The sequence below is a fragment of the Podarcis filfolensis genome (assembly GCF_964270895.1).
Source record: "Podarcis filfolensis genome assembly, chromosome: 7".
Lineage (NCBI taxonomy): Eukaryota > Metazoa > Chordata > Lepidosauria > Squamata > Lacertidae > Podarcis > Podarcis filfolensis.
The window spans coordinates 46,728,840-46,745,014 of record NC_139603.1 but is presented as its reverse complement, the minus strand read 5'-3'; the positions used below and the strand labels follow the sequence as shown (position 1 = coordinate 46,745,014).

The window sequence follows — 16,175 nt, the reverse complement described above, 5'->3', positions numbered from 1 at the left end:
TAGAACTTGCATTTGGAAAACTGTCAGAAGTCTAGATGCATGTATAATAACACATTTTCTTTCCTGTGTTTTGATTGCATTTTGTTTCCTTTCTTAACAGCAGACCTCTAGACTAAAAATCTGTAGGTAAGTTTCTCAATGTATAAGTCTATTGAGAATTTCACAGAGGGCCTAGATTTCTCACAGATTGCAAAGTTGGTTTTCTAGTCATCGTAAACTTCAAAAAGGACACGTTTTTAATGCTTAAATACAGAAAAGCTTTGAACATAAAGATGAAACTGCCTAGAAATTATATTACTCAGCAGGTTGACACACAGAGTCCCACCATAACTTCTCCAGGTGAATCATAATTCCATGGTTCTTTTTCTTGACTCACTTCTTGGAGTTGTCTTTCTGAAGCCATCACAGAGTTAAGCCTCCTTAAGTTCATTAAAATCAGTGGGCTTAGGCATCCTGAATTATTCATTGAATTTAGGCCTAGGACCAGTTTGCATTGGGTATATCATTATTAAATTAGATTCCTTTTTAAACACAGTACAGTATTGTTTCAGAGAATTATAATAAGTGCACGGAAATATGTATCTGTATTTGATGAGATTTGGATAAGAGGGGATGAAATAATTATGTTTGTGTACATATTTTTTCAAAATGCTTAAATACACAATTTCCAAAAGACCTTGACAAAAGAAGATTGTTCACAGGCAAACAGAACTATGAGAAGATATTATATAAGAATGATTGAGTAAAATAGCTCAAAAATAATAAACATATTTTAACTTTGTGTTTAAAAGGAACTCAAGTTATTAACTTAGGAAAACTTTTTGGAATTCAGATGTTTTTGTATTAAGCCAGTATTCCCCCCCCCCCCCCTGCAGATTATAGCAGCTTCAGAGAGGTGATTTGCATTGGAGAAATGGTGTGAGAGAAAGGACTAACTTTTTCTAGCGTGGCACACATGGCCAATTTTATCCTGCTGTGATGGATAAGTTACTGTAATTGACATCATGTGACACCAGGTGTGGGATAACTAAAGTGCGTCCACAACAGCTGCAGTGGGGCTTGCATTTGGGCAGTTTACATTCAGCTCCAACTGCAAGCCCTGCTTTTAGCAAAAGGATTTGCAACTGTGGTTTGAATTCAAGCTGGGTCTGCAAAGCAAGAATAGGGCCGAAGGGGTCATGACAAAAGCAGAAGGGGATGTTGTAAGAAGGGGCTACTACACAATGTGTGTCTTAGCTTTTTTCCCCTCTTCCCCCAAGGGGCAATTTCAGTGTCTATGTTATTCTCCTCCATTTGATCATGCTTGTTGCTTGTCATGTGGCAAATATAGTAGTAGTAGGAATAATAACATAACTGAAAATTATGAATAAAGCCAGGGCAGGGCTTTGGTTACAGCAGCGGCAGACAATATGATGTTGGATTCCAGCTTCCATTATCACTGACTATTGGCCATGCTGCCTTGTGCTGATGAGATTTGGAGTCCATCATCATCTGAAAAGTACCATGTGTGCTATCCCTGGGTCACCATGTTTGAACTGAGCATGCGATCAAATCTCCATTCAGCCATGAAGCTCACTGGATAACCATGGGCTGGTCAATATTTCACAGCTTAACCCTAACTTACAGGGTAGTAGTGAGGATAAACGAGACATAGAACTACATGTACTTCCTTGAGCTATTTGGAGGCAGGATGAGACAGATAGATACTTAGACAGATGGATATATTTAATGAAATAGAAATATATAATTCCTCTGAGAATGCATTGCAATGAATGTCAGTCATGTGGCATACTGTTTCTTCCATGCAGAGTCCTGACTCTTCTAGTAGCAGCAGGGTGCCTTCCTTTCTGTGATCCACAGGTAGGTAGGTTGGTTTAAAAAACCCAATCCTAAGATTACTGTGAAATGGCTGTCTCCTTGCATATTTTTTTTAATGGATTTAGGAAGTGAACATTCCCTCTTGATTGTGATTGGCTATTGAGAAGAAAAGACAGGAGGGCAACGGCCAAGCAACAAAACCTTTCACAGAGGCGGGTCCGCCCTAGGAAACAGTTTGCTGAAAGGAGTCTAATGCTTTTCAGGTGTAAAAACATTGGGGGCATCTGCATAGAAACAAGGGCTTAAAGCTATATTTTCAAGCGAAATCTTCGTGTCTTTGTTTCTGAATCATTATGTATATATGGTTCATATTTTAGTCAGGCAAATAAGTTTTTTTGCACTGGAAACACATCAGGCACATTTCAGTAAATTATTTCTTAGTGCCTCTGGAAGTCTCTTCTTCTCTCCCCACATGCATTATTGCACTTGTTTTTAAAAATATACAGCCATGTCCATGTTTACTCAGAGCTGTTTTTAAGCTTTGAAGAGAGAGTGAATAGTGGAGCTGTCTTCTCCTGCCTACTCCTCTCCTTTGCAACCCACCAATATCTGAATTAGGTCTGGGTGGGATGCAGAAGGGAGCCTTCTCTGTGCCCTCGGTTGGTTTTCAAACTCACTCCCTAGGGAGGCGCCTCTCGCCCCCTCTTCCATCACTTTTAAAACACCTTCCTTTTTCAGACAGGCATCCATCCAACCTGCCATTCTCTTAAGTTTTTAACCTTCCTGGTTAATTAGCTTTGAATTGTGTTTTACCTCCTTTTTTTGTCCCTCTTATAATTTATATTTTTCTTGAGATTGCCCTCTGTTAAAAGCTGCCTCAAACATTAATGGAAAGGCAGGCTAAAAACTTTTAAAGTGATTAAAACAAGATTGCAGCCATAGCAGGCAAACCTTAGCATTGAAGAAAAAAGCCAGTAGTGCGTGACAATGAGAAAACACCACCCAGATCCCTCTCTCCCCAAGGTAAGGCCTGTCTATGGGGGGGGGGTGCTCACACATGCCCTACACTTTGAGAGAACATGTGGAAGGGTGGGGGTTGTGGAGTTGCAAGCCCTCCACCGCCACCACTTGGTGTGACCAGCCTCCATCCCATCTTCATGTTCATCCCTGGTACAAACAATCTATATGCACATCTCCACATGAAGGGAGACCAGAGTCAATGTCCCCACTTTGTTGTGGTGAAGCTCTATGCTGGATGTGATCCGTGCGGTGAGGCAGAGCCACAGCCGCCCTCCCAGCACCAGCACCACTGCAGCTTACTTGGAAGGAGCTGGCATGGGGCAGGGTGGCAGCAGAACTGCATAGTCCTGACCTCACCAGCACCTTGCCCTACCACAGGTCCCTCCAGTATGCTGCAGCAATGCTGGTGTTGGGAGGGTGGCTCAGTCCCATTATGCGGGCTGCTGCTCTGCGCATACACTGTTGTGCATGAATCAAGCTTCTTTACATGCCAGTCAGATTTGCAGGCATGGACACAGCACATCTTGGTGGCAGTGGTGGAGCTAGCCCTCAGTCCCTCCCATAAAGGTAAAGGTACCCCTGACCATTACGTCCAGTCGTGGACGACTCTGGGGTTGCGGCGCTCATCTCACTTTACTGGCCGAGGGAGCCAGCATACAGCTTCCGGGTTATGTGGCCAGCATGACTAAGCCGCTTCTGGCGAACCAGAGCAGCACACAGAAACGCTGTTTACCTTCCCGCTGGAGCGGTACCTGTTTATCTTCTTGCACTTTGACGTGCCTTCAAACTGCTAGGTTGGCAGGAGCAAGGACCAAACAACGGGAGCTCACCCCGTTGCGGGGATTCGAACCGCCGACCTTCTGATCAGCAAGCCCTAGGCTCTGTGGTTTAACCCACAGCGCCACCTGCGTCCTCCAGTCCCTCCCATGCAAAGCAGATAATACCTTGTGTTACACCAGGGGTTGTCAACCTGGTCCCTACCACCCACTAGTGGGCGTTTCAGGATTCCAGGGGGGCTGCAGGGGTTCTACGCCACATGTTAATGCAGCACTGGTAGACGGTAAGGAAATTTTACCATCAAGAAAAATGCATTAGTGGGCGGTAGGTATAAAAAGGTTGACTACGCCTGTGTTACACAATGAAGTCTGTTTTCGATGTAGATACCCAAACACATGTCTTACTGTTTTTGTTGCTGCTACATGAAAAGAAGACATGATATCAAATGACTAATAAATTAAACTGAAATGGATACAAAGTGGCAGCTCTTTTTAATATATTGTTTTTCCTAGAACATTTCTCCTCCAGCAACTACATCTTGGAACCATTTATGAAGGAGGTGTTTATCTCTGTTTGCTTTGATGTTGTATTTTACAGTTTGACCCAGATGGTTATTTTTGGGCCCTCATCCATTTGCTATGCATTGGTAAGTTTTTAATAAATTTGTGAAAATTAAGCTGTAATGCATAAGTGCTGCTCCTTTTCATTTTAGTAGCGTTTCGGCTGAGGCTCCCAGTTTTCTGGCTTTTGTCCCTCAGTACAATAGCCAACAAATTGCATAAGCGGAGTTTGTTTGTATTGCTTCCACTTGGAACAGAAGCTTATTGTGTGTTCCTTCCAAAGGTATATGAATGAATCCAACTTTGCATTGAATTGTATGACACCATGAAAATGGAAGGGAAAACAAATATAGGCAGATCAAAGCTCTGAAATGATTTGGAGAAAACAGAGCACTGAAGAGTGAGAACAAATAAAGGAAATGAGATTTTGATCTATACTGGTTGGAAATAAATGCATAACTACAAAACTGGGCATTAGCCAAAGTAGCTTAAATGCTGCATAAAAGTTTAGATTTTTCTAACTGCAAATAGATTGTAACAAAAACAAAATCACATTGATACCAAATTTAAATTGGTCCCTAGCTGTCCACATTATGACTTGGGGCTTGTCCTCTCCAAAGTGTTTGCATTTCTGTAGTCCACATGCCGTTACCCTCAAACAACACCATTCTCAATGCTTTCCTCCTATAAATTCAGCTTTATCGTATATGGAGATAATCCAGTGTTGAGGGAAATCAGATTCCAAACTGCTCCAGATCATTTTTGGGGGTGTTTGTGGTGGGTGGATCAATTGTCACTTTCTGCTACTCCCCTTTCCATCTATGATTTGATTTCTTTTCCAGCAGTGTTCATGGTGTGCACCTGAATATCCCCCCCCTTGATCCGTCAGATTTGCACAAATCCAGAAAACTGCATAAGCAAACGGCATCAAACATTTCAATACCCAATATTTTGCCCAGCATTCTGGAAAATGTGTGCTGAGAATCACTTTAATTGCTTTCAGTTGTTTTTCAGCCCTGCTTGTAACTATTTCTGATGGCAGAACAGTCTCTCTCTCTCTCTCTCTGATTTGCAGAAAACCAAAAAACTGCACAAGCAAATTTACAGTTGCCTGACCACATGCTTTTGGTGTACTTCCTGGGTGGGGGAAATTATTTTAAAAACAGGCTGCATGCACCAGTATCTGCATACATACCATGTTGGTATTTAATCAGCCTTACAGAGTCAACAAATCAGAAGGAGGGGGGAAGCATAGAAGGGAATGTCTACTGGTATGAATGGGAAATAGTGAAGTTGCTTCTCATATAAAGATTCAAGTACTTGTAGGTGAAGACTACTCCTTCTAATCTGAATGGTGGTGGGGATAGATAAACAGCTAAATAATGCTCAAGTGTGGAATTTTACGTGTTTTGTGTCCTTTTATTCACAGGGGCTTACAAAGTATATTATAATTCATGGAGACCAAATTCTCTAAGGTGATTTCCCCCTTGTTTTTAAAGAGGGTTATGTAAAAGAGAAGAACCACTATTACAGAATAATAAAAAAAGATCAGGAGAAAGAGGTGTAATGGTTTTAAGGTTTAATGTTTTACTATGTTTATATACATGCTGGAAGCTGCCCAGGGTGGCTGGGACAACCCAGTCAGACGGGTGGGGTATAAATAATAAATACTAATTATTATTTTAATTACAGATTGTTGTCATGACTGTAAGAACAAAGGGACTGAGGCACAGCTGTATAGTCAGTGATAAATTGAGGTCTCCATATCTCTGTCAGTAGAATCTTGATGGAGGCACTTAAAAAAAAACCTTTAGGTCCCTCCCCCCTTCGTTTAAAGCACCCCAAATGAATAAATTCACCAAGTAGACTATGGCAAGAGCTACCTGAAATACGTGGTCATGAGTCTGGAATAGTGAGCTGTTAACATCACTCCCCTCTGCATCTCACACATAACATGAGTTACTTACAGTGTGGTGGATTTTGCTTGTGTGCTGCTTTGAGAGTGGGTCTTGGCAAGAACGTGAGGTTTACATACGATCAATCAACCATTTAAGAGCAACTTCTTCACTGCAGCTTTAATGCTCATCTTCCCTCTTTTCTCCTAATTTAGAAGGATATAAATTCTGTCAAGGACATAATGGCTTTGCAACTGGGTCACACGGCCTAGTAATGTAGTTCTCTGAGAGCGTTTCTGTCGAGAGGGTGTGATGGTCCTGCCATTTGCTTTCGACTCCTTTAATTTTAGCTGCAATTCAAAACTCTGTGCTTATCAAAGAGCCAGACAGCCATGAAATGGTTGGGAATAAATTTAAAATAATGTTAGCTAGTTAGTTCTCCTAATCCCCCAGAGCAGATTTGTAGAGTGTGTGTGTGTGCGTGCTAGGAGCGGGGGGGGGGGGGGGGCGGAGTCACTCACAGTATATATTCCCCACTCCTCTATAGACCAGAACCCTCTAGATGTTGCCTGATTCCAGCTCCCATCATCATTGACCCAGTGGCCTTGCTGGCTGAGGCTTTTGGAGTCCAGTAACATTTGAGGCACAGGTTCCACTGTAGACCAGCTACCCTGCTAACTTCCGAACATGCGGAAAATAATGTCGCCTTTCATTTATGTTTTGGACAGGAGTGTTATACCTGGAAACTTGGCAATGCCGTTTTCAGGAGTCAAAACACTGTCCCAGCAATTTCTTTTCAGCTGCAGGGCAGCAATTCTGGGAAGTTGAGCCTAGGCTGGTTCTTACCTGTTCTCATGGCCTGCAAGGGTCAGTCTGGCCTGTGCACTCTCTATGACTGGCGGCTCACATTGAGTGGGGTTGTGTCCCATGGATAAATATAGCTCTCCACCTTCCCCAGGGCAATTCTTCTCTGGCACTCAACCAGGAGTGCAAAGAGGTTGTTTGTGTGCTACTGAGCTATGACTGAACTCCTGTGCTAAAGTCTTGGGTTTGCCAACAATAGTCAGGCAAGCAGAAATCTGAAACATGGGTAGTTTTGCCCAAATCAATATAAAGAAAACATGCCATGAGTAATAATATAACATCAACATCATATAATTAGTTTTTAGGGATTCTTAGGTATAATATTTGGTGGAATATTAGACTGTGGTTAGACCTCACCCCCAAATAACAGATAAAATGATTTTCTTCTTTTAGTGATTCTCAGCAACAATATATAAACTATGCATTCAGGTAACACTTGCATTCTTCCTTTCTCTGTTTGCTTTTTGCTTCAGGGCAATCCTATCTGGGTTTGATTTCCTTTGGAAGAGAGAGTAGTGAAGACTTGTGCCTTTTTTGGGGGGGGGGTTCCATAATATTTGCTTTATTTACAATTCCACAAGTAAGCATAAGTGTAGGCAAGCAGTGCATGCACCCCCACCGTTCAGAGAGAGACATCCTAAATTCCAAGGTGCTTCCAGACTTTATCTTCCCTTCCCTGCCATTCTTCACATGCACACCCCTCTACCTGCACCCCAGCTCCCTTAACTCAGTGTTTTTTATATTGTAATTTTATGTTGTGAATTGCCCTGAGATCTACAGGTATAAGGTGGTATACAAATTTAATAAATACATTTAATAATAATAATAATAATAATAATAATAATAATAATAATAATTGGAGGGGAAGGGAAGGGATGTGTCACCTTATGGAGGCAGAGAGGGCTTGAAAGTGAGGAGGCAAGTTTCTCTTGAAATCTCAGGAAAAAGAGTAGCTGGTATCAGATTTCCAAGAGTCATGACTGCCACTTTCTTTTAGTAGCATAACCACAATTAAGTATGAAAAAATGATTTGCATAATTTATTGCAGAACACAGCTTTTCTTGGGGCAGAAATTGAGGTGTTTTTTTTTTAATAATAAAAAGTCCAGTACTCAATCTGCTCCAGACTCCATAGACACCCAAGCTGGGGGGCATTAATGGGGTCAATCATATTCACTTTAATCATTCATAACAGTGAAAGGCAACTGAAATTTTTTATTAGCAAGATCGTGAGGTTATGGGGTTCCAAAGCTGGTTTTGCATGCATTAATAGTTCATTATAGAAGTGTGACACACTCTGAACAGTGTAAGGTATAATTTCATGCCTCAGAGCAGTCACTGCATTCTGAGGAATCTAAATGGAATTTTGCCAGAGGGGAAAAGCATAAATCTCTTGCAGCAATGTTTAAGAACCTTGTATCGACCTTATCACACATGCCTATATACACACACAAATGATCCTATAGAGATATCCAGAAAACATTTCTGGTTATTGTATTGTTTCCTAAAGGGATACTGTCTGATGTGTGATGGAAGAGGACAAACCTCACATCTACACACTTCCTATTGCCATTTAGCTCGAATTGCAGAAGCGTCTACATTATTTAAATTACAAATTTGGTAGATGGCATAATCTGTGACATTGTTGTTCAGTCTGGGGAATTAATACTGTACTCTCTTTTTTATTTTTAGTGTGGTGATGTTGGCTTTTGCATCCCACCCAGCAGGTAAAATAACTGAAAATTATAACTGGGGTTTTTAATTATATGGGTATGGTTTCATTTTCTTACATATGCTGTTTAGGAATATAATCTGTTAGATACACACACACACACACACACACACACGATCTGTAGGTCTGTGTGCGTTCAGGTGCACAGGTGGGTCACTTGCATTTAGGCAGGTATCTGTTCCTTTTTATGGAGTTAGCTGATCTGTACATACAAAACTACATCAGTGGGGAGTGTCTCCTTGCACTGAAATTATTGGGAAATCTTTTCTAGAAAGGGAGTTCTGTTTGCCTATCATAACAATTGCATGTAGATCAGGCATAGGCAAACTTGGCCCTCCAGATGTTTTGAGATTACAACTCCCATCATCCCTGACCACTGGTCCTGTTAGCTAGGGATGATGGGAGTTGTAGTCCCAAAACATATGGAGGGCCGTTTGCCTATGCCTGACGTAGATCATACCAGTAGATTGAGGTGTGATTTAACGGAGAGTTTTAGAAGCTGGAATCAATCTTAGAAACTTGGTCATACTACCTGATATTTTATTTTGTACAACGGAAGCACAAACATTTATTTCTGTTACTGGTTTTTAATGGGATATAACCAGGTCCAAATTGTAATGCTGAAACTGAAGCTCTGGTGCTGTCTGTTTAGAATGTTAGTTGTGTGCTGCACCTTCTCTGAACAGCAGAAAGTTCAGAGCATCATGCGGATTTACAGATTGAAATATTGGGGGGGGGGGAGACCTGGAGAGTTGGGGTGCCTTTGCAATTAACTGTCATTTATAAATTTGCATGTTGAGCCACCACATAGAATGTTCCAGGTTTACAGCAATATTGGATCAGTCCTTCCAAGGCCAGTTTCCAGCTATGTTCTCTCATATTCTTCTAAGCCAGTAGTGGAAACAAATTAATTCCTCATGACCACGAACGGTGAACACAGTGAACAGAGCTTATGCTTTTCCATTGGAAAATGCACTATCCAACATAGATCTTTTTGCAAGTGGAAATGTGTTCACTAAAAACACACCACTTCCTTTTCCTGCAACCTCTCTTTGAACTGCTAATAAGAATCAGGTGCAGCTCAAAATGGTGAGAAAGGGGCCTTATAAGAGTAATGGCAAATTAAGGAGTCCAGAAACTATAAAAACATGTTTAAACCAAAGGATACCTGTTAAATGGAGTTTCTGTATAGAGATTTAACTGATTGTTTTTTTGCTAGTTTTCCCATTGAATCAATTATTTTATTCCACAGGTGATCTCTTTAGTGCCTTGGAATTTCCATTCCTTTACTTCTACAGGTTTCACAGCAGTTGCTTTGCCAGGTAATATTCCTTTATCCGAATGAGTTTGTCAAAGTTAGTGGCATGTAAAACCTGAAAAGGACAATATTTTTTTCTGGCACAAACCACCAAGATGAAGAAATGCTGAGAAAGATCAAGAGCTCAGCTCTCTCATTCTTCTCCATGTCTTCCCACCCCCTCTGTGAGCTGGGCTTCTCAAAGCATATGTTGTGCGATATTTTTCCACAGCACTTTTGGGATGTCAAAATTGCTCGGGAACCCATGGCAAAGTATTCACTGAAGGCGTCTCTTGAAGGCTCAACATTGGATTAGTCTTCATAAATCACATTGTTTTCAGTGATTACAAAGGATTAGACCATAATACTCCATTATTAGCATGTGGATTTATTTGCCTGTACATCTTGTTATTTGGAGGGCTTTGCAAGTTGGTTAAAAGGGAAAAGTTTAAAAAAAATCCCATTAATTCAAGTGGAAACTGCTTGCTACCCAGGAATAATTGAATTCTTTGTTGTTCATCTCCTAAGCATGTAGTAGTACATGTTGCCCAAAGTTCCGTTTATTTATTTATTTATTTAATGGTGAGATCTGCCTCTCATACTGCTGAGTGGCTGCCTAGTTATTTTTAGGTTCAAGTGTGTCCAAAACCCCTAGTTAGGCCAGTCTTTCTGCACACTAAATAGTCATGCCCAGGATTGTACTGTAAGGCGATTTACAATCCTGGGAATATCTGCTTAGTGATTAAGTGCCATTGCTTGATTTGAAAAAAAACACAAAAGCTTTGCTCTATTGGACATGGCGATAAATTTTACAGCAACATTTCCATGGGTTTAGCTGCTGAAATAACAATAAAATACATGAATATAATGAATTAAATGAAATAATAGAATATTTGTATCCTGCCCTTTCACCAATAAGCTCAGCTTGGCTTCAAGCTTGATGGCTGAGTTGATATTTGAATCTGGGTTTCCTATATCCAGACAGAATGCTGTAGCCATTAAAGAACACTGGCTTGGATCCTGAGCTTGGATGCTGCTGGTGGGAACATCCTAGGAACAGATTTCTGTTCCTGGGATCCTGTCACCCATGGAAGAGGAGTTTGTTCATCCCAAAAAGTATTTCCAGAAGGATAGTGGACACAGTAGAACAGTGTTGCAGCAGCTGCAGGAGGAAGGGGGAACTGGTGAAAATTACCTCCTTTTCCCTTCTGCCAGTGGGATTCTGTGCTAGATCTAAAGCTTCCTGTTCAGAGAAAACAAACTGAGGAGCCAAGCCACTGCCTTTTGCCCTGTCCAATAAACACTGCAGTTTTCAGTGTTCATCTCTGTAATGCTGTTACTTTTGAAGGATGTAAGGGCCTCTCCAGATGTCATTTCTATGGTGCGTTCCTGGTTATTTGTGCTCATGATGGTTATCGTGGTGATTATATTTGATCCCACTTTCAATACTGTTAGTGGCTGCAGACATTTCAGAGTGGGCTTACTGCTTTGTTTTCAGCCAGTGCTTGCTCCATAGTTTCCTGCTGAAATCCTATTACTTTTTATTCCACAAGTATTCCAGGGGTTGTTTACATCCAAAGCAGCACCAGTGCAATTCCAGTGGGGCAGTGGCATTGCTGTTTCCTCCCTTCTGCGCCTCCCCCAAATCTTATTTGGAGGGCCCCCCAACCTTCTGGAACACATTTTCAATGCTTGTAGGGGGAAGCTTCATTCTCTAGTGTAGGTATCTTGCACTAGTACAGGCTTCCTCAAACTTGGCCCTCCAGATGTTTTGAGACTACAGTTCCCATCATCCCTGACCACTGGTCCTGCTAGCTAGGGATCATGGGAGTTGTAGGCCAATAACATCTGGAGGGCCAAGTTTGAGGAAGCCTGCACTAGTAGAATAAAAGTGTTCTTCCCCAGGGTCCCCCCCTCCTCCAGTTTGTTGTGCTATAGTGCAAGTGCCCCTACAGACAACAATAGTGCAGTAATATTCTGGAAGCATTGCAGAACATCTCATAAAGTGGAATGATTTGTGGGGATGGTCTAGTACTCTACCACTATTGCACTATTATTGTGTCAATGACGTCTTGCAGAATACACCCTCCGGTCTGGAGGGATCCTTAGTTGAAAATGAGAATTCTCTCCATTAATGGTGCTGTCTACTACCACCTTCTGCAGTGGTCTTCTGGGATTCCTTCTGACCTTATATACCATGAAGCTTAAAAGCAACACATCCTCAGGACAGTACGCAGCCTGGAGTTTCCTAGCAAAGGTAAGATATGTGCATCTCTGTTTTGGTTAGGTGTTTAAGAATGAGCACCTGTCACTCTTTCATATAACTCCAGCCCATTCTCGTTATAGTAAAGGTAAAGGGACCCCTGACCATTACGTCCAGTCATAGCTGACTCTGGGGTTGTGGCGCTCATCTCGCTTTATTGGTCGAGGGAGCCGGCGTACAGCTTCCGGGTCATGTGGCCAGCATGACTAAGCCGCTTCTGGCGAACCAGAGCAGTGCACGGAAACGGCGTTTACCTTCCCGCCAGAGTGGTACCTATTTATCTACTTACACTTTGATGTGCTTTCGAACTGCTGTGTTGGCAGGAGCAGGGACTGAGCAATGGGAGCTCACCCCGTCGCGGGGATTCGAACCGCCAACCTTCTGATTGGCAAGTCCTAGGCTCTGGTTTAACCCACAGCGCCACCTGCGTCCCTATTCTCGTTATAACCTACTGTAAATAGTTTTTTCCTCCAACTATACTTTATAGCCACCTTTATTAGATGAATGGATCATTAGAGGGGCAAAAGGATGGTATTCATCCTCTCCAAAGCAAATTAATGTGTGGGGTGGTAATTCTAAATAGCATTTGTGATTATCGGGTCAAACTGGGCTACAGTATTATTCTTGTGTGGTAATAATTTGATTTTGTGAATGCACCTGCAGATTAATGTATCTGAAGAGGTGAAAAAGTCAAGGGTTGAATCCCACAATAAAATGACATATATTCATCCAGTGTTACAGTATGGAACTGTCTCAGTTTCTAGACACACCATTTTGGTTCATCAGTAACGGTTTCCATGGTGACAACCTCATTTCTGGTTACACTGTTATTCAGAGATTAGGCTCCAGATTGTATGATGGATAAAATTAGTGGCAACGTGACCATTGGCTTAAATAAGACAACCGATCCAATAATGATTTTCATGGTGATCATAAAAAACCTTTTATTTTAAAAATCCTTAATATTGTATCCATGATATGTTTGGGTTTTTCAAATCCTCACAGTATCCTCTGTGAGCATTGCATGTTTCACATCAGAGAACCTGCACATGAACTGCGAGAGGGGCAAATTCCTCCTCCTTTGGTTTCCTGTTCAAAAAAACATGTGTACGAACACTCATTCTGTTGTCTTAATTCAGTTTCAATTTTGGGCCCCAAGTTTGTCTTGCGTATCTGCCAGAATGCATATATAGAATTAAGCAGAATTTGACAGTTCAACCTGTGTGCAATTTCAATATCTGAACAGGATGTAGGGGGAAAGATTGGGGCAGGTGTCTTGTTGCAGCTTTAAGTCAGCTTTTGGTTGGTTTCCATAGAGATAGCTTGATAATAGTCGTGTAGCATCCAGCACTAATTATTGCACTGAAAGTGCTTCAAAGTCTTCAAAACTGTCTCCATAACAACACCTTGGTATCTAACATAATTATTAAATTTATCGAGGAAGAGGAATTAAGTGTCCCTGGCTCTTTAAAAATACAACATCAGTAGAAATCCTTTAACAAGCTGATACCACATTATGGTCACATTGTGATGATAAGCAGTGTATACATTTGTTTAATAAATATCTTAGATTTCATCTTGCTCATAGTATTTAAACTATCGAAAACAATGTCTAAAATTGTAATACAGCATATCATTATAGCTCTCAGTGGATTAACCACACTCAGGCATCTAAACAGAATATGCAGGAAGGCAGAAGTACATAGTGTGGCTATGTACTGTTAGTACAAATAATTCTACAACATGACTAGTTTGCAATGAGTGTTTGTAGAGCAGCACCCTGGCTCTGGAATGAGCTTCCCTTGAGCAGGTTCTGGCAACAGACATTCTTATTTTACTAGGCCTTTGAGCATTAGTGGCACATTTAATTTATATTGTCCTTCAGATATGAGAAATACTGTGAGTGAGATGGTTGGGTGCTGGTTTTAGAGGTTTTAGTGATTTACATTTTACTTTTAATTACTGTGTTGCATTGATTGCTTGTTACTGGATGTGTAACTCACCCTGCGACCTTAGGGTGATTCAATGAATGAATTAATAAAAGTAGGAGAAAGTTGCCTGTGCAGACCACAATTTAAATGTAGACAAGAAGTGCCTAGAGAAGAGAATGAAGAAATACTATTTACATGGTAATATTGTGAGTTAATGCAGTAACATTATTATTGCTGAGTTACAGAACTAGGATAGAATATATTCCAGTCTTGCATCAATACTTCCTCCTTGCCTGGATATACAGTTATACTTGAGGGCAACAGTCTTTGCAAACCAGTTGATTACATTTCCCAGGTCCCAACCCTTGCAGCCATTCCATGGTCCCAGGGCATAGTCTGAAGGCATATGGTGCAGCATTCTTGATGTAGCCTATCAGGTTTGAGATTGGTCAGTACCTAGTTGGAGGAACAACTGGGAATCCTAGATACACACCACACTGAGCCCCATCATGGCAAAAGGGCAGGATCAAAATGTAATAAATCAATAGCAACTGGAAAGCAACCATCTTTTCCCTTCCCATCATCCATCATTACTCCTTCCTTCATTTTAGAATAGAATAGTATCATAGAGTTGGAAGGAATCCTGAAGCTCATCTAGTCCACCCTCCTGTAATACAGGACTATGCAGCTGTCCCTTATGGGAATCGAACCTGCAACCTTGGCATTATCAGCACCACACTTTAACCAGCTGAGCTATCCAGCTGATCTCCCATGTCTGAGACTATCACATAAACTGTGTGAAAGATCCAACCTGAGTGGCACAAAATAAGAAAGATGCTTATTGGTGATCAGTGCCCAGTAAACCACAACCACATCAAGTGAAATAAACAGATCGTAAACCCATATCACTTTTTGTTATGCAACGCCACCTCTACTGACTCATGCTTCCCGCTACAAGAGGAAAACTGACTTCCAGGATCTATCAAGGCTAAATTTATCAATGAGAATTATCCATATTTCTTTCCATCCCCACCTTGGCATTCCAATGTTTTTATTTAGTCTCTTTCTTAAGTGATTTATATTTGGGAAATTCTAAGCTGAACTATGATTCATAAACATAATTTTAAATGGAAGGGAAAGAATAACAAGTCTTTGTCTGGGAATAATTTCCATTGCTAATTTGCAAGTACAGGTTCCAGATGTTCAGTGAACAGAGCATTGCAAAATATGCTTATACAGAAGATTTTAAAATTACACCATTTATATCAAGCATCCTTCAAAGAGAGTACAATTTCCATTCTTATATAACACAATAGTCTAATATTCCTTTCTAGATCTGTTGTATTCTGTTTTTCCTTTATGGCTCTCAAATCTTACACAGAAATCTTGTCCTTCCACCCTGCATCGCTAAGTGCCATTCCAGGTGGAGGGTTTTGAAAATGGTGGAGTAGGTAGGAGCATATGGAGATATAGATAAAGATAAGACAAGGGAAGGCAGGTCAGAGACCTTTTTGGTGCCATCTTTTCTTCTGGTAAATGCAAGGTGGTTGGAGAGAAATATCTGCTGATAGTTACCTTGGCATGTATTACCAAGATAAATGAAACATATAGGGTTAATTTGTCTTGGCTGGGTCCACCTAGGTGATTGGTGCAACCACCACCAGTGTCTAAAGCACTTTGATACAGCTATCAAATATACTGCAAAGCTCAAAATATACATTATGCACAAATTATTATAGCAGTAGCTAGCGCATTGTCTATTTTAGAAAATGAAGTCACTTCTGGTGAAGGAGCAGAGGGAGGGAGTACTTGACCCTTTCCCTCCCACCATTTTCCTTGTTCCAGCTCCCACTCGCTGGATTTCCCCCCCTGTGGAGTTTCAAATGCATGTTTTCCCTTATTCTGAAGAATTCTTATGGGCAAAGGCACTGTGGTACACAAAGGGAGCTTCTTTGCTCACAAGAGCATTGTTATTCAGTTAGAGAGACCAGCCCATTTGACACATGCCATCACTAGCAT

General features: G+C 41.2%; 1 protein-coding gene across 3 annotated transcripts in view; it reads left to right on the top strand.

Moving 5' to 3' along the window:
* Window positions 1-16,175, top strand: part of TMEM241 (transmembrane protein 241) — a 39,826-nt gene that overhangs the window by 12,389 nt on the left and 11,262 nt on the right. For all 3 annotated transcript variants that reach the window (XM_083623625.1, XM_083623623.1, XM_083623624.1), the window contains 8 exons: window positions 101-126; window positions 1,809-1,860; window positions 4,213-4,261; window positions 5,605-5,650; window positions 7,328-7,363; window positions 8,626-8,660; window positions 9,918-9,987; window positions 12,126-12,219. In XM_083623625.1, the coding sequence (XP_083479751.1) occupies window positions 101-126; window positions 1,809-1,860; window positions 4,213-4,261; window positions 5,605-5,650; window positions 7,328-7,363; window positions 8,626-8,660; window positions 9,918-9,987; window positions 12,126-12,219 (408 nt within the window). The remainder of the gene's footprint in view (window positions 1-100; window positions 127-1,808; window positions 1,861-4,212; window positions 4,262-5,604; window positions 5,651-7,327; window positions 7,364-8,625; window positions 8,661-9,917; window positions 9,988-12,125; window positions 12,220-16,175) is intronic.